Source organism: Heterodontus francisci, chromosome 34 (assembly GCF_036365525.1).
Source record: "Heterodontus francisci isolate sHetFra1 chromosome 34, sHetFra1.hap1, whole genome shotgun sequence".
Classification (NCBI taxonomy): Eukaryota; Metazoa; Chordata; class Chondrichthyes; order Heterodontiformes; family Heterodontidae; genus Heterodontus; species Heterodontus francisci.
Genome location: NC_090404.1, coordinates 29,929,925 through 29,956,803, shown reverse-complemented (window position 1 = coordinate 29,956,803; position 26,879 = coordinate 29,929,925). Strand labels below are relative to the sequence as shown.

The following is a 26,879-nucleotide window of genomic DNA, read 5'->3' as shown; positions in this document are numbered from 1 at the left end:
GCCACTGTGCTGTGTGGAACACCACTCAATTTGTTAATTCTTTAAAAACAATCTATAGAAACTCTTACTATCTGTTTTTATATTTCTAACTAGCTTTCTCTTGTACTCTAATTTTTCCCTCCTGAACAATCTTTTAGTCATTTTTGCTGTTCTTTATATTCTGTCCAATTGCCTAACCTGCCACACATCTTTGTGCAATTATATGCTTTTCTTTAAGTTGATACTATGTTTAACTTTTTTAATGAACTACAGTTAGTGCAGCCTCCCTTGGAATTTTTCTTTCTCGTTGGAATGTATCCACTCCTGGAGACCCCAGTCCCTGAGCCCACAACCTTCAGCAGGGTCAGTGGTGGAATTCTACAGTGGGAGTGATCCCAGAGTAACTGTCAGGATCGCCCCACTGTGGATGTTCCACGTCATGTATTTTTAGTTATCCTGCTGTCTAACACACAGACATCAATGAAACAGGGAATTCCTGAAAAAAAGCTGCAGGTCCTTCTTTATCTGGAGATCAGATGTCTGTTGTATAATTGTACCAGCAGTTAACAGGCTCCTGTGAACTCCTCTGTCTGCTATTTTAATCCAGATTTTAACCAATTTATTTTGAACAGGTATATTTTAAATGAGTTAACACCTGCCTTAAAATGGTAGACTCAGGACTGTCACACAAACACATTAACATTTTGTAGAATAATTATCAGTCATTTTCAGGCTGTAAATTTAAACCTGCCGTTTCACTTTCAGTCAGGAACAGATCCCAGTCTTACACCAATCTCTGATTTGACAGCACGTTTCCAGCATTCACTGTTGTTCTTCCTGACTCTAAACACAGTTGTAAAGTAGCCTTCTGTTCCGTGCCCGGGAGCTCTGAACCATGGAAGAGAGCGGCTGGGACACATTTCTTACAGGCCTCAGGATTAACCCACACGGGGACTTTGCTGTCAGTGAAGAGAGACGAGAAAGACCAAAGTGCCGTTTGTCCCTCTCAGTGTGATCCTGACGGACTGTGTTCAGGCTGAAGTTCTGTTCCTGCTGTACGATTCTCCCCCCAGATTGTCCTTTCTGAGCTCCAGCCAGGTGATGCTAAACACTCAGGTGGGAAAGACAAAAATCTACAACAGTGTGTTTAAAACAAAGCTGATTTATTTGACAGTTAGCAGAATATTAAACTCCAGCCACATTATGTTTATCAATATTGGCAGAAACAGACCCCAACTGTCAGAATAAAAACATAGAAAATATACAGCACAGAAGGAGGCCATTCAACCTATTGAGTCTGTGCCAGCTGAAAAAGAGGTATCCAGCTTAATCCCAGTTTCCAGTTGTTACAACCTCGGAGAGATTGTTGATAGGAAAAGTATGAGATATGATCCCCCAGACCAATTTGACAAATTACAAAAGATTTTGGTTTTAAGTCTTTTATTACAACAACTAAACTAGAAAAATCCCCAGTTAACTAAATAGCACTTTGTAAATAGCTGACACCCCAAATTACAATCAAAGGTCTTTACTTATTCAACACTTGAATATCTCCCACCACACTGATACATTACACAGTCCTTTTTGATCACAAACTCCTCCCAGTTGCAATGGGCTGGATCTCTCACACTTTTCAAAATACAATATTTTCCTTTGCTAACTTCTCCAAGCACTTCTGACCTGGACATTTGAGGATAATGTGACTTCTGTTGATCCTGTGGGCCCTTATACTCTTCTGCAAACTTTGACTCTCAAAAAACAGCGTCAAGTTTCCACAGCCTTTCACTGTATATCTTCAGAGAGCAGGCGTTCACTCTCTCTCTCTCTCTCTCTCTCTCCAGCTGCCCCTGCTGGGTGCCTTCTTTTACAGATTCCCTTAAGGACTCACCCCGATGGGTTCTCTTCTCACAGGTAGGGGAAGGGCCAAATTCCATAGTGTGTAACACAACCAAAGCGAACAAGAGGAGGAGAGAACAGGAGGTAAATCAAGGAATAGGGACTGAGTTGACACCAAGCTTCAGTTTCATAGTCTGTTGACTTCAGGAGGGAAAGACTGAGTTCAGTGGTTTTAGAATCCAGGGAGAGAACAAAGAGCAGATAGGGAGACTGGTGAGGATTCCAGCATAGGATGTGTTTGGGTTCATGATGTCTCAGCTCTCCACCCTGGGATTCTCAGTATGAACAGGGTGGGATGTGTTTTGAGACGGGATGTCCCAGCTCTCCACCCTGGGATTCTCAGTATGAACAGGGTGGGATGTGTTTTGAGACGGGATGTCCCAGCTCTCCACCCTGGGATTCTCAGTATGAACAGGGTGGGATGTGTTTTGAGACGGGATGTCCCAGCTCTCCACACTATGATTCTCAATATGAACAGGGTGGGATGTGTTTTGAGACGGGATGTCCCAGCTCTCCACCCTGGGATTCTCTGTATGAACAGGGTGGGATGTGTTTTGAGACAGGATGTCCCAGCTCTCCACCCTGGGATTCTCAGTATGAACAGGGTGGGATGTGTTTTGAGACAGGATGTCCCAGCTCTCCACTCTGGGATTCTCAATATGAACAGGGTGGGATGTGTTTTGAGACGGGATGTCCCAGCTCTCCACCCTGGGATTCTCAATATGAACAGGGTGGGATGTGTTTTGAGACGGGATGTCCCAGCTCTCCACCCTGGGATTCTCAGTATGAACAGGGTGGGATGTGTTTTGAGACTGGATGTCCCAGCTCTCCACCCTGGGATTCTCAGTATGAACAGGGTGGGATGTGTTTTGAGACAGGATGTCCCAGCTCTCCACCCTGGGATTCTCAGTATGAACAGGGTGGGATGTGTTTTGAGACTGGATGTCCCAGCTCTCCACACTATGATTCTCAATATGAACAGGGTGGGATGTGTTTTGAGACAGGATGTCCCAGCTCTCCACCCTGGGATTCTTAGTATGAACAGGGTGGGATGTGTTTTGAGACAGGATGTCCCAGCTCTCCACCCTGGGATTCTCAATATGAACAGGGTGGGATGTGTTTTGAGACAGGATGTCCCAGCCCTCCACCCTGGGATTCTCAATATGAACAGGGTGGTATGTGTTTTGAGACAGGATGTCCCAGCTCTCCACCCTGGGATTCTCAGTATGAACAGGGTGGGATGTGTTTTGAGACGGGATGTCTCAGCTCTCCACCCTGGGATTCTCAGTATGAACAGGGTGGGATGTGTTTTCAGACAGGATGTCCCAGCTCTCCACCCTGGGATTCTCAGTATGAACAGGGTGGGATGTGTTTTGAGACAGGATGTCTCAGCTCTCCACCCTGGGATTCTCAGTATGAACAGGGTGGGATGTGTTTTGAGACAGGATGTCTCAGCTCTCCACCCTGGGATTCTCAGTATGAACAGGGTGGGATGTGTTTTGAGACAGGATGTCTCAGCTCTCCACCTGGGGATTCTCAGTATGAACAGGGTGGGATGTGTTTTGAGACAGGATGTCTCAGCTCTCCACCCGGGGATTCTCAGTATGAACAGGGTGGGATGTGTATTGAGACGGGATGTCTCAGCTCTCCACCCGGGGATTCTCAGTATGAACAGGGTGGGATGTGTATTGAGACAGGATGTCCCAGCTCTCACCTGTAAAGGGACAAGAGGAGGACCAGTTGGGCTGAATGGTGCTGCTTTATGACATCACTGTAACCAACCTTCCTGAGTCCTGCTCATCATTGGCTAGGTTTGGTTCAGTGCTGTTACAGGAAGGGGAACAGGAGCAGAATCCGAGTTGTGTGGAGCCCAGGATGAATGGAGAGTGATACATGATCAATTTCCACCTTACTGAGGAAGTGTTTGATGGGAAAGTGTCGAGGCAGCTTTACTCTGTATCTTACCCGTGCTGTACCTGCCCTGCCATGGTAGCACATCCTCCTGGAGAGAAATCAGTATTTTTTCCTGTTGCTGTGGTATTGAGAATGAATGCTAAAGATCAGATTGGTGATGTGGTGAATGAGGAGGAATGCTCTGTTCATTTCACCACCACCGAGATACAAATTTGTGTCAAAGAGTTGGGAACAATGTGGAATGGAGGCGATTCCCTCGATGTAAATAGACGATGGGCAGATTTTAGTTTAGTTTTAGTTTTTAGTTTTAGAGATACAGCACTGAAACATATGGGCGGCACAGTGGCGCAGCAGTTAGCACTGCAGCCTCACAGCTCCAGGGACCCAGGTTCGATTCTGGGTACTGCCTGTGCGGAGTTTGCAAGTTCTCCCTGTGTCTGCGTCGGTTTTCACCGGGTGCTCCGGTTTCCTTCCACATCCAAAGACTTGCAGGTGATAGGTAAATTGGCTGTTGTAAATTGCCCCTAGTGTAGGGAGGGAATATGGGATTACTGTAGGGTTGTTGGTCAGCACAGACTTGGTGGGCCGAAGGGCCTGTTTCAGTGCTGTATCTCTAAAATAAATAAAATAAAAAAAATAAATAAACAGGCCCTTCGGCTCACCGAGTCTGTGCCGACCATCAACCACCCATTTATACTAATCCTACACTAATTCCATATTCCTACCACATCCCCACCTGTCCCTATATTTCCCTACCACCTACCTATACTAGGGTCAATTGCTAATGGTAAATTTACCTATCAACCTGCAAGTCTTTGGCATGTGGGAGGAAACCGGAGCACCCGGAGGAAACCCACGCAGACACAGGGAGAACTTGCAACCTCCACACAGGCAGTGCCGAGAATTGATGGGGTCCTTCAGAATTAGAGGATGACAACATTAAGCGAATCCTTTTGGATGCTTGTGCATAGGATCTGAAAAATAACACAGACCCAGAGGTGTTTAATTCATGAACCACTGCAAAAATGTTAAATCAAACTCTACATGCCCTAGGTATAATGAACAGAAATCTGAATGAAAAGATGAATCAAACCAAACTAATGCCCAGATGAGTCACCCCGTGTCTTTGCTAACCGATCATGCGACTTGTACGAGCACTCCCAACATGTTTCTCCTCAAACCGTTAACCGAGGGAAATATCAAATTAATTTTAAGATCATATTTTAAAAGCAACTTCATCCACAAGTTTGGAATGTCATGGGAATTTCGACTAAGGCGACCAATCCATGGCATCAGGTTGAAACCAATGTTATTGAGACATGTGTGTCTGTCAGATAACTTAAACACTCAATCGAGAGTGCCCCCCTCCCACCAAGAAATATGTTGCAGCTGTAGAGGGGCCAAGACACACCTCCTATCTCCATGTTCCGAAAGGACCCATCATGTCTTGTTACAACTGTGGCAAAACGGGCCACATAGCTCAAGATTGTAGTATTCCGCACAAACCTCCCCCTTGTTTAAAGAACAAAGGGAACATTCCCAGTCCCCTGAGCAACAGGGCCAGAACATGAGGTAAAACAGGTTAGTGTTCAAAAAGGATCTTAGTTTGTGTCGCTGATTAAAAACAAACTTGTTAATGAACAGTCGGTGAACGCTGTCCAATCGAATGCACCTTTTGTCGAGGGCCCCCTCATCGGGATCAGGGAGTAAGAATGTTGTAGTCATCTCAGACGCTCGCTCTGTTTACAATCAGAAAGGCGTGTTTGCATAGACCTCTGCAACATGCTCATGGACAGATTGAACAGCTCATTCAGAAACACTTTGTCATCTTTGCCACTAATAAACATGATTCTGGGCAGATGGAAGGAGAGGAATCCATTAACAGACCTCCTCACCCATTCGTTAAACAGTACCCGATCCCCAAAGAAAGCCACCCCGATATTAGAGAAACAATTCAGTCCCTCATTACACAAGACATTGTAAGGCAAGGTAATTCAGACCGACTCACCAGTTTGGTCCATAAAGAAACCAATTGTAACTGGGAGACTACTTATCGATTACCATAAACTCAACTCTAATACCAGCCTGTTCTCCTGTTGTGTGAGAAGACCCCACTCTTTTATCAAAAGTGCCAGTTGGTTCAAAGTATTTCCCCACACCTTGACATTTCTAATGGGATTTGGGGAATTCCCATTAAAAAGGAGGATCAGTATAAATTCACTTTTACATTTGAGGATCAGGACTTGTCTGCCACAGGGATTCCATAACACTCCTACAATTTGTCATAAGTGAATGGCAGCAGCCCTGAAGGGTTTTCCTAGACTCGAGTGCCTGTTACAGTATGTAGATGATGTGCTCCTAGTGACTGAGAGCGTAGATGAACATTTGTTACTGCTAGATGAACTACTAACAATTCTGACTCAGGCGGGTCTTAAAAGTTAATCCACAAAAGGCTCAGTTATTCCAAGGAACAGTCACTTTCCTGGGTGCTTTAATCACTCCGGAGGGAACAAGGCCAGACACCCACAAAGTAGAAATTTTACAGAGACTGCCGATCCCCAGATCTAAAACTGCCCTTCAATTGTTTCTAGGCTTGGTTAGATATCAGCAAAACTTTATTCCTGACTTTGCTGCAATGGCAAAATCACTGTTCAAACTTTAAAGGTTCCAAGTGCTGACGTTCAGGGTAACTGGAAAGAGAGCCACACAATGCTGTAACAAGGTGGTTATAAATTGTAGGTGGTTATACAGGCTACTAGTTTAATCATGCTCAACCCGACTCAGCTGTTCCACTTAGAGGTCACGTCCACACAGCACATTTTAACTGCTGTGTTTTGTCGGGAATACGCTGGAAGACGGCAGCCAATTGAGTATGCATCACGATTCCTGCAAGGGGCAGAGACAATGTACTCTGCATGCGAGCGTCATCTACTGTCTACGTTCTGGACAGTTCAACATCCCAGGAATAATCGAGTGAACCTTTGTTGCAACCATTTCAAGGCAAGTATATCCTTCCTTCAGTACAGAGACCAAATGTATACACAACACTCCAGGCATGGTCTCACCAAAGCCCTATGCGATGGCAGAAAGACTTCCTTATTCTTGAACTCCAACCACCCCCCCCACCCTTGCAATAAAGGCCAACAAACCAATTATTAGTCTTAACCCTTAAACAGTCTCTGCCAAAGAAAAATCTTGAAGGCACAGTCGCCTCTAGTATATTTTTATTCCTCTTTTTTTTTCCTGTAATTATTTAACATGGAGCGACGTCAATTTGAACTTTCAAATGTTTCCTCCTTGTCAAGGAATTGTATCCCAAACTCCTGTATGATAGGGGGAGGATACTCATAGTGATACTAATACCAAACTGATACATGGCACAACTAGGCTTCTTTCCCTATGGAAGCATCGGAGCCAGATTCCCGAGATTTCCTTCCACTCAAGTTAATGCTGTTTTTACCCACCCTGCACTTCATGGACCCTGATTGGAAGTGAATGGGAACATTGGTCCAACTGAGTTGTGTATGAGTTGACAGCCCTGGGCTCATCTCGGGTGTAGTATTGACGTTGGAGTAGCAGCTGCTCTGTTTGAATTGGAGAATCAATGTCTGTGCAATAAAAAAATGAGGCTGAGCTAGCGAGATAGAGAGAGAGAGAGAAAGAGACAGACAGACAAAGGGCGAGAGACAGAGTGAACAAGAGCATGATAAAATGAAAGACAAAGGGAGGGAGATGGATAGAGAGATATATACAATGAGAAAGACAGAGGCACATAAAAGAAACAGAAATTGTGATAAAGTGAAAGAATGAAGGGGTCAGAGACAGAAAAAGAGATGGGGAGAAAGACAGGCGAAGGGAAGACGGAGAGACAGAGAGAGATTAACTCTACTCCTTACACTTGCCATAAATAGAATCATAGAGTTTCGCCAATGGGAAATATCTCTAGTAATGAGATGTTCAGGGTTCTGTGAGGTCTCAATCATTCACCCTATTATCAATTGAACAAATATGACCTGATCAGAGAGAGTCAGCGTGGATTTGTAAACGGTTAAGTCATGTCTAACTAAACATTTTGTATATTTGAGGCAGTCATGATCATGGTAGATAAGGGAACATCTATGGATGTAACTTATATTAACTTCCAGAAGGCATTTGATTAAGTTCCACACAAGAGACTGTTCGCAAAAAAGAAATCACATGGAATTAGTGGAAGCCTATTGCTTGGATAGGGAATTGGTTAAGAGGGAGGAGACAGAGTAGGGTATTGGGCATGTACTCCAGTTTGCAGGATGTGACCAGTGGTGTCCTCCAGGGATCTGTACCAGGGCCTCGGCTTTATGTTATATTTATCAATGGATTCAATGATGGAACAGAGAGTTGTATATCCAAGTTTGTTGTCAACACTGAGTTAGGTGGCACATTGAATATTGTAGATGGTTGCAAAGGGACATTGATAGATTTACTGAATGGGCAAAACAGTGGCAGCAGCAGTTCAATGTGGGGAAGAATATTTTCTAAATTATTCAAAATTAGGAACTGTGAAGGGACAGAGAGATTTAGGGCTTCGTGTACAAATATCACTAAAATCTAGTGGACTGGTAGAAAAGGGAATTAAAATGTCTAATGGGATGTCCGCCTTTATCTGAAGGGTGAAAGTAATGCTGCAGTTATATGCAACTCTGGTTACACATCATCTGAAGTGAGGTGTTTAATTCTGGGCAGCACATCTCAGGAAGGATATATCAGCTGTGCAGGAGGTACACTGCACATTCACCAGAATGATATCAGGGTTAATTGTCATATAGAATAGGCTTGTACTTCATTGAGTAAAGAAGATTAAGGGGTGATGTAATTGAGGTATTTAAGGAGATTAAAGGATTTAACAGGGTTGATGATAATTTCCTCTGTTGGTGGAATGCAGAATAAGATGGCACAACATTAAAATGAGAGCTGGGCCATTCAGGGGTGCTGTCAGGAAGCACTTCTTCACACAAAGGATAGTGAAATCTGGAACACCAAGAAGCTGCTGAGGATGGAAATGGAAAATGTCAAAACTTGAGAGTGATGTATTTTTATTGGGTAAGGTTACTGGGATATGGAACCAAAAGGGGTAAAGGCAGTTGGAATATGGATCAGTAATGATATAATTGAATAGCAGAACAGGCTCAAGGGGCTGAATGGCCTCCTCCCACTCATTTGTTCCTGTATTTTATAGGATCACCAAGACTGATGCCCTGAGGCTCTTCTCACAATAGCAGGGCCTTTTATTCCTGACAGTTACAGAGCAAGGGTATTCAGGGTGGTCTAGACAGGACAACAACCTCCCCTTCATAGACACATGATCCAGACTGTGAGGTGATGGTGAGTCTGGGAGAACGATGGGTGGACACAGTGTGTGTTGTCACTTTAATGATAATCCTACCCTCAAGAAACAAACAGTTCCCAGCAGTAAACTAAGGCTCTTTGGCTCCCGTTGTCTGGGCTGCTGGAGCTGGTCTAGGTTTGGCCCAGTAGTGACAGGACAGGACAAGCCTACTGGGAGATGATATAAAGCTAAATTAAGACTCAAATGCATCACTTTCATGAAATAATGAGTTGGTCGAATTTTATATTGAGTTTGAAAGTGATTAAGTTCAGTACAAAACTAGAGTTTTACATCTAAACAAAGCAAACTACGTAGGTATTAGAGGTGAGTTGGCTAAAGTAGATCGGGAAACTACATTAAAAGATATGACAGCAGACAAGCAATGGCTCACATTTTAAGAATTAATACATAATTTGCAACAAATATACATTCCTTTCCGACACAAAAACCCACCGAATAAGCGGACCAATCGTGGCTAACAACAGGAGCTAAAGATAGTATTAGATGGAAGAAAGAGGCTTATAATGTTATCAAAAAAAGTATTAAGCCTGAGAAATTTAGAATTCAGCAAAGGAGGACCAAGAGATTGATAAGGAGAGAATGGAGAATGAGTGCAGATTAACAGGAGACATAAGAACAGATTGCAAATGTTTCTATAGGAACGTAAAGAGGAAGAGATTAGAGGAAGTAAAGGTGGGCCCATTAGAGGCAGAGACAGGTGAAATTATAATGGGGAATAAGCGGAGACATTAAACGAATACTTTGTTTCGGTCTTCATGGTAGAAGACACAAAAACATTCCAGAAATAGGGAACGAAAGGTCAAGTGGGTATGAGGAACCGAAAGAAATCAGAATACGTAAATAAATAGTAAAGGAAAAAATAAGGGACTGAGTGGCAACAAATCCCCTGGACCTGATGACCTTCATCCCAGTGTTTTAAAAGAGGTCGCTGCAGAAATAGTGGATGCATTGGTTTTGATCTTGCAGAATTTCATAGATTCCAGAACAGTTCACAAGGATTGAAAAGTATCAAAAATAGCCTCTCTATTCAAGAAAGGAGGAAGAGAGTAAAGGGGAAAACTATAGGCCAGTTAGTCTAATATCAGTAGGAGGCAAAATGCTAGAATCTATTATTAGGGATGTGGTAACATGGCACTTAGAAAATCAATGTGATTAAGCAGAGTCAACAAGGCTTATGAAAGGAAAATCATGTTTGACAAATCTGTTAGAGTTTCTTGAGGATGTAACGAGTAAGGTGGATAAGGGGGAACCAGTCATGTATTTGGATTTTCAAGGAGCAAAAAACATTTGAGAAGGCACCGCACCAGAGGTTATTACACAAAATTAGGACTCATGGGATTGAGGTAATGTATTAGCCTGGATTGAGGATTGGTTAGTGGACAGAAAACAGAGAGTAGGAATAAACAGGACATTTTCAGTTTGGCAGACTAACTAGCAGGGTATGGGTCTCAGCTATTTACAATCTATATCAATGACTCAGATGAGGGGATTGAGTGTAATGTATCCAGGTTTGCTGATGATACAAAGTTAGGTGGGAAAAGTAAGAAATGAGGAGGACACAAACAGGCTGCAGAGCGATATGGACCTGTCGGGTGAGTGGGCAAGAATATGGCAGATGGAATACAATGTGGCGGTGTGAAGTTGTGTGCTAACCATAATAATATTTGGTGGGATTTAGGTGGCACCACTGTGTTCAACAAATGTCCGATCTTCGTCTGCAGGTCTATGAGGTGGTCTCCATTTCCTCCTCAAAACCCCATTTGCCATATAATAGTCTTCCAGAACTCCTTTCGTGTTCAAGGCTCTCTCTGGTGTAAATATTATATCTTTCCCCAGCAAGAGTGTTTGGGTTGCTTCTGTGTCCTTGAGTATAATAGGTTTTCCTGCCTCACTTACAGGATATGGAGTTACTTTCCCCTTTGACAAAAATTCATTATAACTTTTGGGTATTTTATTCTTAATCTCTACACTATCTTTAGTTTATGGTTCTCGTTTTACAACTGCTGCTAAAGCTATAGCCTGATCTGCTATACTCTCAGTCAGAGTCTTTTCCTCTGCACTAACTTTGCGTACCCCAACAAGTCCTATGGGTTCACCTCGCAATTTCCAGCATTCTGAACGAAGATGACCCGTTTTGTGGTAATGATAACACTTTGGCTTGTGAACCTCACTTTGACCCTCAGCACCTTCCTTTCTGACCTGAGGAGATGATCCTGGGGTATTCCCAGCTGTTCCTTCTAGTCTCCGGCTACTTGCCTTCCTTTCACTCTCCCACTTTCTATCCTTCTCGGGTTTATGGGGGCGATGAACAAAAGGTTTTGGCTTATTCACAAGCTCAAAATCAGCAGCAATTTCTGCTGCTTGCCTAGCTTTCAAAACTTTCAGGTTATCTATCGGAGTTCTCACAACTGAAGGAATGGAGTTTTTAAATTCCTCCGAGAGAATCAACTTTCTAAGGTTCTCATGTGTTTCCATTTTTATTGCCCATATCCAATGATCAAAATTAATAGAATTAATAGAAAATTCTACATAGAATCACAGAATTGTTGCAATGCAGAAGCAGGCCATTCGGCCCATCGTGTCTGCACTGGCTCTCTGAAAGAGCAATTCCCTCAGTCCCATTCCCCTGCCTTCTCCCCGTAACCCTGCACACTCTTCCTTTTCATATAACTGTCTAATTCCCTACTGAATGCTCCAATTGAACCTGCCTCCACCACATTCTCAGGCAGCGCATTCCAGACCTTAACCACTCGCTGTGTGAAAAAGTTTTTCCTCATGTCACTTTTGCTTCTCTTACCAAATACTTTAAATCTGTGCCCTCTCGTTCTCGATCCTTTCATGAGTGGGAACAGTTTCTCTCTATCTACTCTGTCCAGACCCCTCATGATTTTGAATACCTCTATCAAATCATCTCTCATCCTTCTCTTCTCCAAGGTAAACAGTCCTAACATCTTCAATCTATCTTCATAACTGAAGTTCCTCATCCCTGGAACCATTCTCATGAATCTCTTCTGTACTCTCTCCAATGCCCTCACATCTTTCCTCAAGTGCGGTGCCCAGAATTGAATGCAATACTCAAGCTGAGGCTGAACTAGTGTCTTATACAAATTCAACATAACCTCCTTGCTCTTGTACTCTATGCCTCTATTAATAAAACCCAGAATACTTTATGCTTTATTAACTGCTCTCTTAACCTGTCCTGCCACCTTTAATGATTTATGGACCCAGGTCCCTCTGCTCCTGCACCCACTTTAGAATTGTATCCTTTATTCTATATTGTCTCTCCATGTTCTTCCCACCAACATGAATCACTTCACATTTCACTGCATTGAACTTCATTTGCCACCTGTCTGCCCATTCCACCAACTTGGCTATGTCCTTGTGAAGTTCTACACTATCCTCCTCACAGTTCACAGTACTTCCAAGGTTCGTATCATCTGCAAACTTTGAAATTGTGCCCTGTACACCAAGGTCAAGGTCTTTAATATATATCAGGAAAATCAAGGGTCCCAACACTGATCCCTGCGGAACTCCACCACAAACCTCCCTCCAGCCCAAAAAACATCTATTAACCACTACTATTTGTTTCCTAAAACTCAGCCAATTTCGTATCCATGTTGCGACTGCCCTTTTTACTCCATGAGCTCACAAGTCTGTTGTGTGGTACTGTATCATTATCTTTTGAAAGTCCATGTACACCACATCAACAGCATTGCCCTCATCAACCCTCTCTGTTACCTCCTCAAAAACTCCAACAAGTTAGTCAAACATGAATTCCCTTAGAAATCCATGCTGGCTTTCCTTAATTAACTTGCATTTTTCCATGTGACTATTGATTTTTGTCCCGAATTATTTTTTCTAGAAGTTTTCCCACCACTGAAGTTAAACTGACTGGCCTGTAGTTGCTGGGCTTATCTTTACACCCTTTTTTGAACAAGAGTGTAACGTTTGCAATTCTCCACTCCTTTGATAGCACTCCTGAGTCTAAAGACGACTGAAAAATTATGGCCAGTGCCTCTGTGATTTCCACCCTCACTTCCCTCAGTATCCTTGATGTATCTCATCCGGCCCTGGTGCTTTATCCACTTTAAGTTCAGACAGCCTGTCTAATACTTCCTATTTGTCAGCCAATCTCCGTAAGTTCTGAAATTTCTGACAGTAAGCTTCAGGGACGCACTCATACGCAGTGAGAATAGCCTTTTTTGCCATCTCAATCTGCAGAAACCTCTTCAGGAAGCATAGCATAAACTTCATGAGCTCTGCCTACCAACCTGCTTTGCATAAGCAGCGTCCAGTTTCCTTCGGCCATATCATCTGTTTGGCTATTTTTTGAAAAGAAATGAAAAAAAAACCCTCATCCCTTTCCTCAAACTTAAGAAGAACTTTGATAAATTTAAACAGCTTTTCGCTGGGTCCTGTGCTGAATTCAGATTCTTCCTGACCCGAATGTTCCCTGGAGTCAAGACCACCCCTTTGTCTTAGTTCCATCTCTTGTCGCCTAAATTCCTTCTCTTTCAATTTCTGTCTGAAATGCTCTCTTTCTCCCTTTCCTCTTTTTCCAATTCAAGTTTTCTTATTGCTATTGCTTTTTCTTTTTCCTGTTGAAGCTCCCTTTTTTTTTATGCCGAACTGAATCCTAGCCAATACCACAGCATTACTCTCTGATTTACTACCTTCTTGTTCCAATTATTCTTCTAATTCCAGATGTTAGGCTATCACTTCTTTTTTGGCATCTGATTTCAATTCTAACCCCAATTTTGCTGCCAATTCTTTTAGTTTATTCTTAGTTAAAGTTATCAAGTCACTGAGGGAAACATTCACCTTACCCAGAAACTCTGCTGCAACTGCTCATGCCATTACAATGGTATAGACTGTACCTTATTATACAAGAAACCTGGTTCTTTTGTTTCTGTAATTGGCGTTAGATTTGGATCCCAACCATCAAGCTTCCAATTAATATGATCCCAGATGTGAGAGCAATTAATATGATGCCAGACGCAAGACACCAATTTGTGTAATCCCTGAGATGAGTAATTAATATGATTCCAAATGTGAGCCCCCCCAATTCATCTGACTCTGATCCCAGACGCGAGCCACCCAATCAAATATGATCCTCATCCTGGAGAAGTCCACAATTAAATATGTTACGACCAAGGCAGGAGCAACACACTGTTAATTCTGTCCCGTCATGCCACAGATTAAGCTTTCACCAAATCAGAAAAAAACAGCCAAATTAAACACTCTAGTATTCCCAGAATGAAATAGATCGAACCAGGTATCTTTAGACAACAAAATAACTATTTATTAAAACTAAATCTTAAACACAATTAAGATAAACCTATGTCTAAAGATCTTATAACTTATTTTAACCTAACTCCCCCATATACACACACACTCTAAAGTAACAATACTGAACTAGTTTTTTTTAAGAAGGTAGTTTTAAAATTAGCGGTCCCTTAAGGATAAATCGAATAAGAACGTCTTTGCATTTTATGTTCCTGGTAAATGAGGCCTTCTGATGTGAAGTTAATCAATGTTTACTTGAAGTGTCCATGGTGATTTGATGAAAATACTCTGTTCTTGATAGGCATTCAACAGTTCGCCCGTAGTATTAAACAGTTCTTTCAACGATGAGCATAGCAAATAATTTGTCAAGAAAGAAAAGCTTCTCATTTCCTTAGGGAATTAATTTGGCTTGTAGCTTTGTAAAATTTTTCTTGAGAGAGAATAGAACAATTCCTTTCTCCCGATCACCTCACTGGAAAGGCTCTCTGAACCAACTGTTTCAAACAGGTTTCTGCCAGTTACACACACAGTCAAAATGGACACATCATACCATGTGACCTCTCCCTTCTGCTGTTGCTCAGGGAAACCAAAATACAGCTGTGGTACACTGTGTCTCCAGATTTCCAGAATCTTCTCTCCCTTGAAAGTGCATTGTTTTTACCAGAGTCTTAAAGGCACAGACACTTTTATTTTTAATCCGAGGAGCAAAAATAATTCAAGTCCGTGAGAATACACACACCTCCTTTTTGGCCATTTACAGAAGACTGACAAACTGAAGTTGCAAAGGAATATGCAGTTTCACCCACTTGCTTTCCTGGTTGAAGTTCATTTCCACCAAAGTGGAACACTATATAAAATAAAGACGACTTAAAAACAGCTAAAAAGTCCTCCGGGCAGTTTGTGGTTGTCCGGCATTAAAAAATCGGAACTGTCAGTGAACTGACATTTCCAATTTTTTTTTGAAGCAAGTCTTTTGGTTAAGGTCGGAAGGGGAGAAGCCAATGGTGGATTCAGAAAATGTCAATGTTGGAAATCCGCTATTTGCTGGAAATCTCTCATCCAAGTTACTTGTGAACTCGCTGGTGTGTCAGCATTTCGGATGACCGAGTGAATCCCTTCCCGCACTCTGAGCAGGTGAATGTCCTCTCCCCAGTGTGAATTTGCTGGTGTCTCAGCAGGTGGGATGAAGCAGTGTATCCCTTCCCACACTCTGAGCAGGTGAAAGGCCTCTCCCCAGTGTGAATGCGCTGGTGTTCCCGCAGGTGGGATGAAGTAGTGAATCCCTTCCCACACTCTGAGCAGGTGAATGGCCTCTCCCCAGTGTGAACTCGCTGGTGTGTCAGCAGGTGGGATGAAGTCGTGAATCCCTTCCCACACTCTGAGCAGGTGAATGGCCTCTCCCCAGTGTGAACTCGCTTGTGTGTCAGCAGAGCGGATGAAGTAGTGAATCCCTTCCTACACTCAGAGCAGGTGAATGGCCTCTCCCCAGTGTGAACTCGCTTGTGTGTCAGCAGGGCAGAAGAAGTAGTGAATCCCTTCCTACACTCAGAGCAGGTGAATGGCCTCTCTGCAGTGTGAACTCGCTGGTGTTCCAGCAGGGTGGATGATCGAGTAAATCCCTTCCCACACTCTGAGCAGGTGAACGGCCTCTCCCCAGTGTGAACTCGTTGGTGTGTCAGCAGCTGGGAAGACCGAGTAAATCCCTTCCCACACTCGGAGCAGGTGAACGGCCTCTGTGCAGTGTGAACTTGCTGGTGCGTCAGCAGGTTAGATAACTGAGAAAATCCCTTCCCACACTCTGCGCAGGTGAACGGCTTCTCTCCAGTGTGAACCCGCTGGTGTGTCAGCAGGTTGGATGACTGAGTGAATCCCTTTCCACACTCGGAGCAGGTGAACGGCCTCTGCCCCGAGTGAACTCGCTGGTGTTTCAGCACGTCAGATGAAGTAGTGAATCCCTTCCCACACTCTGAGCAGGTGAATGGCCTCTCCCCAGTGTGAACTCGCTGGTGTGGCAGCAGGTAGGATGAAGTAGCAAATCCTTTCCCACACTCAGAGCAGGTGAACGGCCTCTCCCCAGTGTGAACTCGCAGGTGTACAGTGAGTTCAGATGATCGCCTGAACCCAGTCCCGCAGTGAGAGCACCTGAATGGTCTCTCGTCAGTGTGAATTCGTTGATGGGACATCAGTTCAGCAGAACATTTATAGCAGTTCCCACAGAATGGACATTTAAAAGGTCTCTCCCCAGTGTGAAGTCGCTGGTGTGTCTTCAGTGTGGATGACTGATTGAATCCCTTCCCACACTCAGAGCAGGTGAACGGCCTCTCCCCAGTGTGAACTCGCTGATGTACAGTGAGTTCAGATGATTGTCTGAACCCAGTCCCGCAGTGAGAGCACCTGAATGGTCTCTCGTCAGTGTGAACATGTTGATTGGACATCAGTTCAGCAGAAACTTTATAGCAATTGCCACAGAATGGACATTTAAAAGGTCTCTCCCCAGTGTGAACTCGCTGGTGTGTCAGCAGGCCGGATGATTGTGTGGGAAGGGATTCACTCACAGAGCAGCCTCTCCAGGGTGTGACTGTGTGGATGTGTTTCCAGCTCAGCTGGATAATTCAATCCCTTTCCACAGTCCCCATATTTACATGCTTTCTTCCCAGTGTGACTGCACTTGTGTTTTGACAGGCCAGATGATCGGCTGAAACCTCGTGCACACACAGAACACGTGTACAGTTTCTCCCCACTGTGATCGCTGCTTTTTCCTCACAGGTTCAAAATCCAGTGATATTCGGGTTACGATAAACTAGGCGACTCCTTCAGATCCTGATCTGATGTTTGCTTTGCATTTCACGGCTGCGATTCCTCCTCTTCTAAAACCCTGTGAAATTGATTTAAAACAGAAGAAAATAAGAGTGTGTGAAAGAACCCACAAAAACAGGTTGTGAAATGGAGCTGAATGAATCTGGTAATTTATGGGGCCTGTATGTGGAAAAAGTGACCATGAAAGCTGCTGGATTGATGTACAACCCCAACTGGTTCATTAATGTCCTTCAGGGAAGGGAACCTGACACCCAGTCTGGACCGACACAAGACTCTGCCCTCTATGGGAGGAAAAAGAGAGAGTCAGGGTGAGGTGGGAGGGGCAGGGAGAGGAGAGGTATTTTATATATAACTCAACCAGAACTTTTACAGAACCTCCCAAACCATCAACTTCCATCATCTAGGTGGACAAGTCCCCAGGTCTGGATGGGATCTATCCCAGGTTACTGAGGGAAGTGAGAGAGGAAATAGCTGGGGCCTTAACAGATATCTTTGCAGCATCCTTAAACACAGGTGAGGTCCCGGAGGACTGGACAATTGCTAATGTTGTCCCCTTGTTTAAGAAGGGTAGCAGGGAAAATCCTGGTAATTATAGACCGGTGAGCCTGACGTCAGTGGTAGGGAAGCTGCTGGAGAAGATACTGAGGGATAGGATCTATTCCCATTTGGAAGAAAATGAGCTTATCAGTGATAGGCAACATGGTTTTGTGCAGGGAAGGTCATCTCTTACCACCTTAATAGAATTCTTTGAGGAAGTGACAAAGTTGATTGATGAGGGAAGGGCTGTAGATGTCATATACATGGACTTCAGTAAGGCGTTTGATAAGGTTCCCCATGGTAGGCTAATGGAGAAAGTGAAGTCGCATGGGGTCCAGGGTGTACTAGCTCGATGGATAAAGAACTGGCTGGGCAACAGGAGACAGAGAGTAGCAGTGGAAGGGAGTTTCTCAAAATGGAGACGTGTGACCAGTGGTGTTCCACAAGGATCTGTGCTGGGACCACTGTTGTTTGTGATATACATAAATGATTTGGAGGAAAGTATAGGTGGTCTGATTAGCAAGTTTGCAGACGACACTAAGATTGGTGGAGTAGCAGATAGTGAAGGGGACTGTCAGAGAATACAGCAGAATATAGATAGATTGGAGAGTTGGGCAGAGAAATGGCAGATGGAGTTCAATCAGGGCAAATGTGAGGTGATGCATTTTGGAAGATCCAATTCAAGAGTGAACTATACAGTAAATGGAAAAGTCCTGGGGAAAATTGATGTACAGAGAGATTTGGGTGTTCAGGTCCATTGTTCCCTGAAGGTGGCAACGCAGGTCAATAGAGTGGTCAAGAAGGCATAGGGCATGCTTTCCTTCATCGGACAGGGTATTGAGTACAAGAGTTGGCAGGTCATGTTACAGTTGTATAGGACTTTGGTTCAGCCACATTTGGAATACTGCGTGCAGTTCTGGTCGCCACATTACCAAAAGGATGTATATGCTTTGGAGAGGGTGCAGAGGAGGTTCACCAGGATGTTGCCTGGTATGGAGGGCGCTAGCTATGAAGAGAGGTTGAGTAGATTAGGATTATTTTCATTAGAAAGACGGGGGGGGAGGGGGTGGGAGGGGGGACCTGATTGAAATGTACAAAATCATGAGAGGTATAGACAGGGTGGATAGCAAGAAGCTTTTTCCCAGAGTGGGGGATTCAGTTACTAGGGGTCACGAGTTCAAAGTGAGAGGGGAAAAGTTTAGGGGGGGATATGCGTGGAAAGTTCTTTACGCAGAGGGTGGTGGGTGCCTGGAACGCGTTGCCAGCGGAGGTGGTAGACGCGGGCACGATAGCGTCTTTTAAGATGTATCTAGACAGATACATGAATGGGCAGGAAGCAAAGAGATACAGACCCTTAGAAAATAGGCGACATGTTTAGCTAGAGGATCTGGATTGGTGCAGGCTTGGAGGGCCGAAGGGCCTGTTCCTGTGCTGTAATTTTCTTTGACCAGGGTAGCAGGTGTATGTAACACCATCACCTCCAAGTTCCCCTCTAAGTCACACACCATCCTGACTTGTCTGACATCCAGTCCTGGATGAACAGAAATTTCCTCCAATTAAATCTTGGGAAGTCTGAAGCCATTGTCTTCAGTTCCTGCTACAAACTCCGCTCCCGAGTCACCAACTCAAACCCTCTCCCTGGAAACTGTCTGAGGCTAAACCAGACCATTCATAACCTTGGTATCATTTTTAACCCGAGATGAGCTTCCGACTGCCTAATGATGCCATCACTTAGACCACCTATTTCCATCTCAGTAACATCACCAGACTTCACCACTGTCTCAGCTCATCTGCCTCTGAAACTAACATCCATGTATTTGTTACCTCTCAACTTGATTATTCTAACACACTCCTGGCCGGTCTCCCACATTCTACCCTCCATAAACTTGAGATCATCCAAAACTCTGCTGCCTGTGTCCTTACTCGGACCAAGTCCTGTTCACCCATCACCACTGTACTCACTGACCTACACAGACTCCCAGTTAAGCAGCATCTCAATTTTAAAATCCTCATCCTTGTTTTCAAATCCCTCCATTCCCTCGCCCCTCACTATCTCTATAATCTCCTCCAGACCTACAACCCTCCGAGAGATCAGGGTTCATTTAATTCCGGCATCTTGAATATCCCTGATTTTCATTGCTCCACCACTGGTGGCCGTGCCTTCAGCTGCCAAGGACGTAAGCTTTGGAAATCCCTCCCTAATCCTCTCCGCCTCACCTTCCGTGATTCAGACACTGATTATAACCCACCTCTCTGATCAAGCTTTTGGTCATCTGCCCTAATACCTCCTTATGTATAGAAGTGTCAAATGTTGCTTTATAAACACTCCTGTAAAACACCTTGGAACATTTTATTACATTAAAGGTACTATATAAATACAAGTTGTTGTTATCTTGGACATATATCACCGTTCCTTCATCATCACTGGGTGAAAATCCTGTAATTCCTTCCCTAACACCATTGTGGGAGCACCTTCACCACACAGACTGCAGCGGTTCAAGAAGGAGGCCTGCCATCACCTTCTCAATGGGCAACTGGGGATTGGTAATATATGCTGGTTTTGCTAGCGACGCCCATATCCCAAGAAGGAAGTAAAAAAAGAACAATCTGTATGTAAAATGGATTAAAAGCCTCTGCAGAAATAATTGCGACTAAAACAATACTCTTTTACATTGAGCAGTTGGTGTCTGTTTAGCAACCTCATCTCTCCTAGAATCTACTTCCCTTAACAGTCTCATTTTGGAAATTGCTGGACCCGACTAAGCTCAAAAGTATTCGGGATTAAAGCCAGCAGCTTCTCCTCCATCTCCACTCCAGCTCAAACTGATGCAACAAAAAAGACCAACACAGGTCAGGGACTGACTTCCACATCCAACACCCACCCTGATACAAACTGGCTCTTAATTGGTCTGAAATATAAACAAAAAGTGCTGGAATTACTCAGCAGGTCAGGCAGAATCTGTGAAGAGAGCATCAGAACCCTGAATTCTGATGAAGGGTCACAGACCTGAAACGTTAACTCTGTTTCTCTCTCCACAGATGCTGCATAACCTGCTGAGTATTTCCAGCACTTTCTGCTTTTATTTCAGATTTCCAGCATCTGCAGTCTTTTGCTTTTATCTTAATTCGTCCGTCTGTGTTTCTCGACTCAGTTCTCTGAGCAACGCCTGCATTGAAGCAAAACCAAATACTGCGGTTGTTTAAAATCTGAAATAAAAGGAGAAAATGCTGGAAATACTCAGCAGGTCAGGCAGCATCTGTGGAGAGGGAAACAAAGTTAACATTTTAGACGCATCGAGCCACAGGAGACTGCAGCCTGGAACGCGGAGTGGCGGAAGAAGGAAGAATAATAAAAACAATATAGTCCAACACTCACAGCAACCTACAATCCACCGACATTACCGGGATAGGGAGACAGAGTTTAGAAACACTCAGCAACACAACTCCAGTAAAAGATTCCAGGAGGAAAAGGGGGAGCAGTGTGTGTACCTGCCCTGATATCCCCAGATACAACTCACAAGGCCCTAACCACCGCCATCACTTGCAGTGCGTATACCCCAAACGCTATAATCGCACTGCGCATGCGCACTGGATTCCTGTAGCGAGAATGAGCGCCAATAATTTTGGATTGAAGCCCTGCCATTAAACCTCCCAGAACAAGCCGCGGATGGGAGCGCAGCGTAGTCGGAAATGGCGAGCAGACGGGTGCGAAAGGGAACAGTGAAGCTGAATGCGTCAATTGAAGCGCTGATCGCGACCATTGAGGTCGTTTGGGTTTAATTCGTGTTTTTGTGTCAAATTGAGCAGCGCCATCTTTATTCCTGGCCGCTGCCTGTGACGTCGCAGACAGTGACGTTTCTGTCGATGAGGCTACATTTACGCATGTGCCAGTGATGCACCACCTCGTGGTTACGTTGCCAGCCGATCGCTGTTTTTTCCCTTTTATTTTTGAGTTTCTAACATGAACTTCCCGTCCATTCCAGATGTAAATGGCAGCCTATACTGCCCAGAAAGCTCCGCGCGGATGAATACGGCCTATCTCCATCCCAAGGGCCACAACGCGCAGGCGCGGTAAGCCCCCCCTCCCCCGCCGGAGCCGGCCTTCTGCGCGCGCGATGGGCGTCCCGGAAGCTGAGTGCTGCCTCAGCACCACCGAGTCTCATTGTCTATCAGACTCGCCTGGCACGGCGGACTTGTGGTGAGGGCCTTGGGGGAAGGGGACACCATTAAAGCGGTGGAGCAGCACCTCCCCCATCCGAGCCGCTGTTTCCCGGTTTCTTCTCCCGTTTGCACTGATTCAGGAAGCCTGTGAGTTGATTGGCTGGTAAGTATTGTAACTTTGTTTCCCTTTCTCCAAAATTAGGAAGCGAGTCCAAGGAGATGGAAATTAAACATTCCAGTTTTCATCAGAATAAAGGGGAGCTTCCCGAGATTTAAGTGACACCAAAAGAATGGAAGTGAGGAGCTGCTGCTGAGTCGTCTCTTTTATTTTTTAAGTGGTAAGGTTTATTAATATTAGCAAGGTTTATTATCTAATAGATAGAGGAATGGTAGGGCTTCTCAGACCTCTGGAGTGCACATCCCCTGCTGGAAATAGAAAACCTAGGTAGTTAATAGCAGAGATGGAGGCCATTCAGCCCATTATGTCTGTGCAAGCTGCAAATGAGGTATTCCACTTAATCCTTTCCAGTTGTTTTGACATCAGAGATTGTCAATGTGAAAAATATGAGATATGAATCTCCAGACCAATTTGACTAATTACACGAGATTTCACATTTTAAACTAAAAGAAATCTGCAATTAACTAAATAGCACTTTGTTGATAGCTGATACCCAAATTACAATCAAAGGTATTTTCTTTACTTATATAACACCTGAATATCTCACACCACACTGATATGTTTGTTACACAATCGGTTTAGATTACAAAATCGTTTGTGATTAAAAGCCCCAAATTCCTCCCATTGCAATGTGCTGGTTCTCCCAGACTTTTCAAATATTTTCCTTTGCTCCCTTCTCCAAGCACTTTTTACCTGGACATCTATGGGTAATATGATATCCAGTGAACCTGTGGGCTCTTTACTCCTCCGCAAACTTCAACTATCAAAAAAAAGCCTTTTGGTGTGTATCTTCAGAGAGCAAGCATTTGTGCTCTCTATTTCTCTCCCTAGCTGCCCCTGCTGGGTGCCTTCTCTTAGAGCTTCCCTTGAGGCTTCGCCTTGATGGGTTCTCTTCTTACAGCCCACTTGAGGCACATCCTGTTCCATGTGGGAGCACCAGGATACTTTCCATGTCCTGGATAATCTTTTGTGAAGGAAATGCAGTCAGCTGCAGCAGCTCAAGCTCTGGGTTTTGTAGCATGAGCAGCTGCTGGTGTCACTGTGGCGCATCCGTGAGGTTGAGAGCTTTGTAGACAGCATGTTTATAGATGTGGTCACCCCACTGCTTAAGGATCTGCAGGGAGGGAGGGAATGGGTGGCTAAAAGACAGTCATGAAGAAATAGGCAGGTAGTGCAGGAGTCCCCTGACTGCATCGCACTCTCCAACCAGTATTCAGCTCTGAATATTGATGAGACTGATGGTTCATCTGGGGAGTGCAGCCAAAGCCATGGCACCACGGGTGGCCCAGCTGCACAGGGGGGAACAAAGCAGTCTGGAAGAGCCATAGTGATAGGAGATTCGAGAGTGAGGGGAATAAACAGGCATTTCTGAAGCCTGTTATGATCCTGTAGTTTTTTTTCCAGGAAGTATGCAGTGTGCTTTTAAGGCTGTAATAGGATCAGTACTGCTTTAAGGCAACAAGCTCCAGGCACTGAGTCAAAGAAAGCATTCTCGTTGCCGTAGGATACAGCCACTCAGGACCAAGGACAGAAGATACAATGTTGCTGATTGTCATTTCAAACTAGCTGAAAAACTGGCTTTTGAGACACAGTTGACAGAAAGACAGCTGGACCGGCATGAACCTAACAGAATTGTCTGATAGTTTAAACTGAAGAAAGGTGAATTTTAGACTCATCACTTTTTCACCCCTCAAAATTCTAAAGCCAAATTGACTCATTGAAGTATTTACGAGTTGTTGATCGGCTGAGGTTATCGCTGGAAAGAGGAGCTACAGTTTTGGATGTTGGACATTTTCTTTTTCCCCATTGGACGGCTCTGAGGACTTTAAGCAACCTTGGACTGTTCCACATTAGAAGATTCCACTTTGGCAGGAGTGTAAATATGCACTATTTTAAATGTTTTTTTACATCCTAGTAGTGTTTAAGAATTTAGTTTTTCTAATTAAACAGTTACTTTGTTAATCTAAAAACACCTGGTTTGGTTAGCCTCATTTGGGCGGGGGGGGGGGGGGGGGGGTGTGGTTTAATAGATGATCAGTTTTGGCTGTGGTTTTCTTTAATATGTAAAGTTTAAAATGACATGTTAGGCGATCTGTGGAGCGGCAGCACGGAATCTACAGTGCGTTTCTCCCACCACAATCAGAAGCATAAATTTTGACTGGGAGCTTTGTCTTGAGTGGTCAGTCGTAACATTAACTGGGGGCTCGCTCGAGATTGAATCATATTTAATTCAGTGGCTTGTGTCTGGGATCAGAATCAGACTAATTTGGAGGGCTCACATTTGGAATCATATTAATTACTTGTTTCTAGGATAACATTTAAATTGGGGTCTTGCGTTTGGCATCATATTAATTGCTCTCGTTTCTGGGATTATATCAATTGGAACTCTATTTTTGGGATCTAAATCTAACACCAATTACAAAGAAATTAAAAGAACTTGGTCTCTTGTATAATAAGGCACAGTCTGTACCATTATAATTTGCATTAGTGGTTGCAGTAGAGTTTTTGGGAAACCAGAATGTTTCCCTGAGTGACTTGATAACTTTAACTAAGAATAAATTAAAAGAATTGGCAGCGAAATTGGGGTTGGAATTGAAATTAGGTGCCAAAAAAGCAGAGATAATTGACATAATAGCCAAACAACTGGAATTAGTAGATGATGATGAAGGGCAATACGAGGAACAAGAAAGGGAGTATGAGAGACAAGAAAGTAATGGGTTCGAGAGTGATGCAGTGATGTTGGCTAGGATTCAGTTAGAAACGAAAAAACTTGAGACGGAAAAAGAATTAAGAAAACTTGAACAAAAGAAAGAAACAGCAATAGCCTTAGAAAGACTTAAGCTTGAATTCCAGAAAGAGGAAAGGGGGAAAGAGAGGGAATTTAAGTTAAAAGAGATGGAACTAAGACAAAAGGGTAGTCTTGAATCCAGGGAAAATTCGGATCAGGAAGAATCTGAGTTTAGCACAGGACCCAGCAAAAAGTTGTTTAAATTGATACAGGCTCTCCCTCAGTTTGAGGAAAGGGACGTAGAGGCATTTTTCATATCTTTTGAAAAAATAGCCAAACAGATGAAATAGCCGAAGGAAAGCTGGACACTGCTTATTCAGGGCAGGCAGAGCTCATGAAGCTTATGTCATGCTTCCTGAAGAGGTTGTTGCAGATTATCAGATGGCAAAAAAGGCTATTCTTGCTGTGTATGAGTTAGTCCCTGAAGCTTACCGTCAGAAGTTTAGGAATTTACGGAGATTGGCTGGGCTGACATATTTAGAATTTGAGAGGGTGAAGCAAATTAATTTTGACCGTTGGATGTGGGCATTAAAGATAGAAACCACATATGAGAACCTTCGAGAATTGATTCTCTTAGGGTTTAAAAACTCAATTTCTTCAGTAGTGAGAACTCATATAGATAACCTGAAAGTTTTGAATGCTAGGCAAGCAGCAGAAATTGCTGATGATTTAGCACTTTTGAATAAGCCAAGCTATTTTGTCTGCCACCCCCATAAACCCAAGAAGGATAGAAAGTGGGAGAGTGAAAGGAAGGCAAGTAGCCGGGGACAAGAAGGAACAGCTGGGAATGCCCCAGGATCACCCCCTCAGGTCAGAAAGGAGGCTGCCGAGGGTAGAAGTGATGTTCATAAGCCAAAGTGTTATCATTACCACAAAATGGGTCATCTTTGTTCAGAGTGCTGGAAATTGTGAGGTAAACCCATAGGACTTGTTGGAGTATGCAAAGATAGTGCAGAGGAAAAGACCTGAGAGTATAGCTGATCAGGCTAAAGCTTTAATGACAGCTATGAAACCATACTAAAACTGAAAGGAGTGGAGGTTAAGAATAGAATACCTAAGAATTAGAATGAATTTTTGTCAAAGGAGAGAGAAACTCCGTATCTTGTAAGTGAGGTAGGAAAATCTATCATTATACTCGGACACAGGAGCAACCCAAACACTTTTGCTGGGGAAAAATGTAAGGTTTCCACCAGAGAGCGCCTTGAATGCTAAAGTTTTAGTTAATGGAATTGGTAGGGAGTATATACCCGTATCTTTGTATAAAGTATGCCTAGAGAGCAACTTAATATCTGGGATAGAATCTGTAGATGTTGTCCACAGTTTACTAGTAAAGGGAATTGATCTACTCCTAGGAAATGATTTAGCTGGATCAAAAGTATCAGTTTCTCCTATAGTTACAGAGGAACCAAGTGAAATTATGGAAACGGAGCAATTACAAGAACAAGTTCCAGGAATATTTCCTACATGTGTAGTCACCTGAGCAATGGCTAAACAGGATCCATTGCCGGAGGTAAAAAGGGCACCACAAATAGATAGCCAAGTATCTGAAACATTATTTGTGGATTTAGATAATCCAAATGAGATGTTTAACAGATAATCCTGGAAAAGGACAAAGATGAAACAGAAGCAAAGGTTCTAAATTGGGGGAAGGCAAATTTTACGAAACTGAGAGGTGACCTGGTGAAAGTGGACTAGATACAGTTACTTGAAGGAAAATCAGTTGCAAACCAGTGGGAGGCATTCAAGAACGAGATACTACGGGCAGTGTAGGCATGTCCCCACAAGGATAAAGGGTGGTACTGCCAAATCTAGAGCCCCCTGGTTATCTAAAGGCTTACAGGGTAAGTTAAAGCAAAAAAGAAAGCTTATGATTATCACAAATATCTTAATACTTTAGAAAGCCTAGAGGAGTATAGAAAGTGCAGGGGTGAAGTAAA

General features: G+C 43.7%; 2 protein-coding genes across 4 annotated transcripts in view; one reads left to right on the top strand and one right to left on the bottom strand.

The window, feature by feature from the left end:
* LOC137349295 (zinc finger protein 850-like) overlaps positions 1-26,879 on the bottom strand; it is a 107,756-nt gene that overhangs the window by 18,680 nt on the left and 62,197 nt on the right. Inside the window, exon 5 of one of the 3 annotated variants that reach the window (XM_068014837.1) lies at positions 15,566-16,855. In XM_068014837.1, coding sequence (XP_067870938.1) covers positions 15,566-16,855 — 1,290 coding nt within the window. Of the gene's footprint in view, positions 1-15,529; positions 16,984-26,879 lie in introns of those variants that run through there. The other 2 variants (XM_068014838.1, XM_068014839.1) reach the window with 2 other exon arrangements.
* The window catches only part of LOC137349300 (zinc finger protein 850-like), a 42,044-nt gene that overhangs the window by 7,526 nt on the left and 7,639 nt on the right, over positions 1-26,879 (top strand). The window contains exon 3 of the mRNA XM_068014843.1: positions 23,319-23,325. Within this exon, the coding sequence (XP_067870944.1) occupies positions 23,319-23,325 (7 nt within the window). The remainder of the gene's footprint in view (positions 1-23,318; positions 23,326-26,879) is intronic.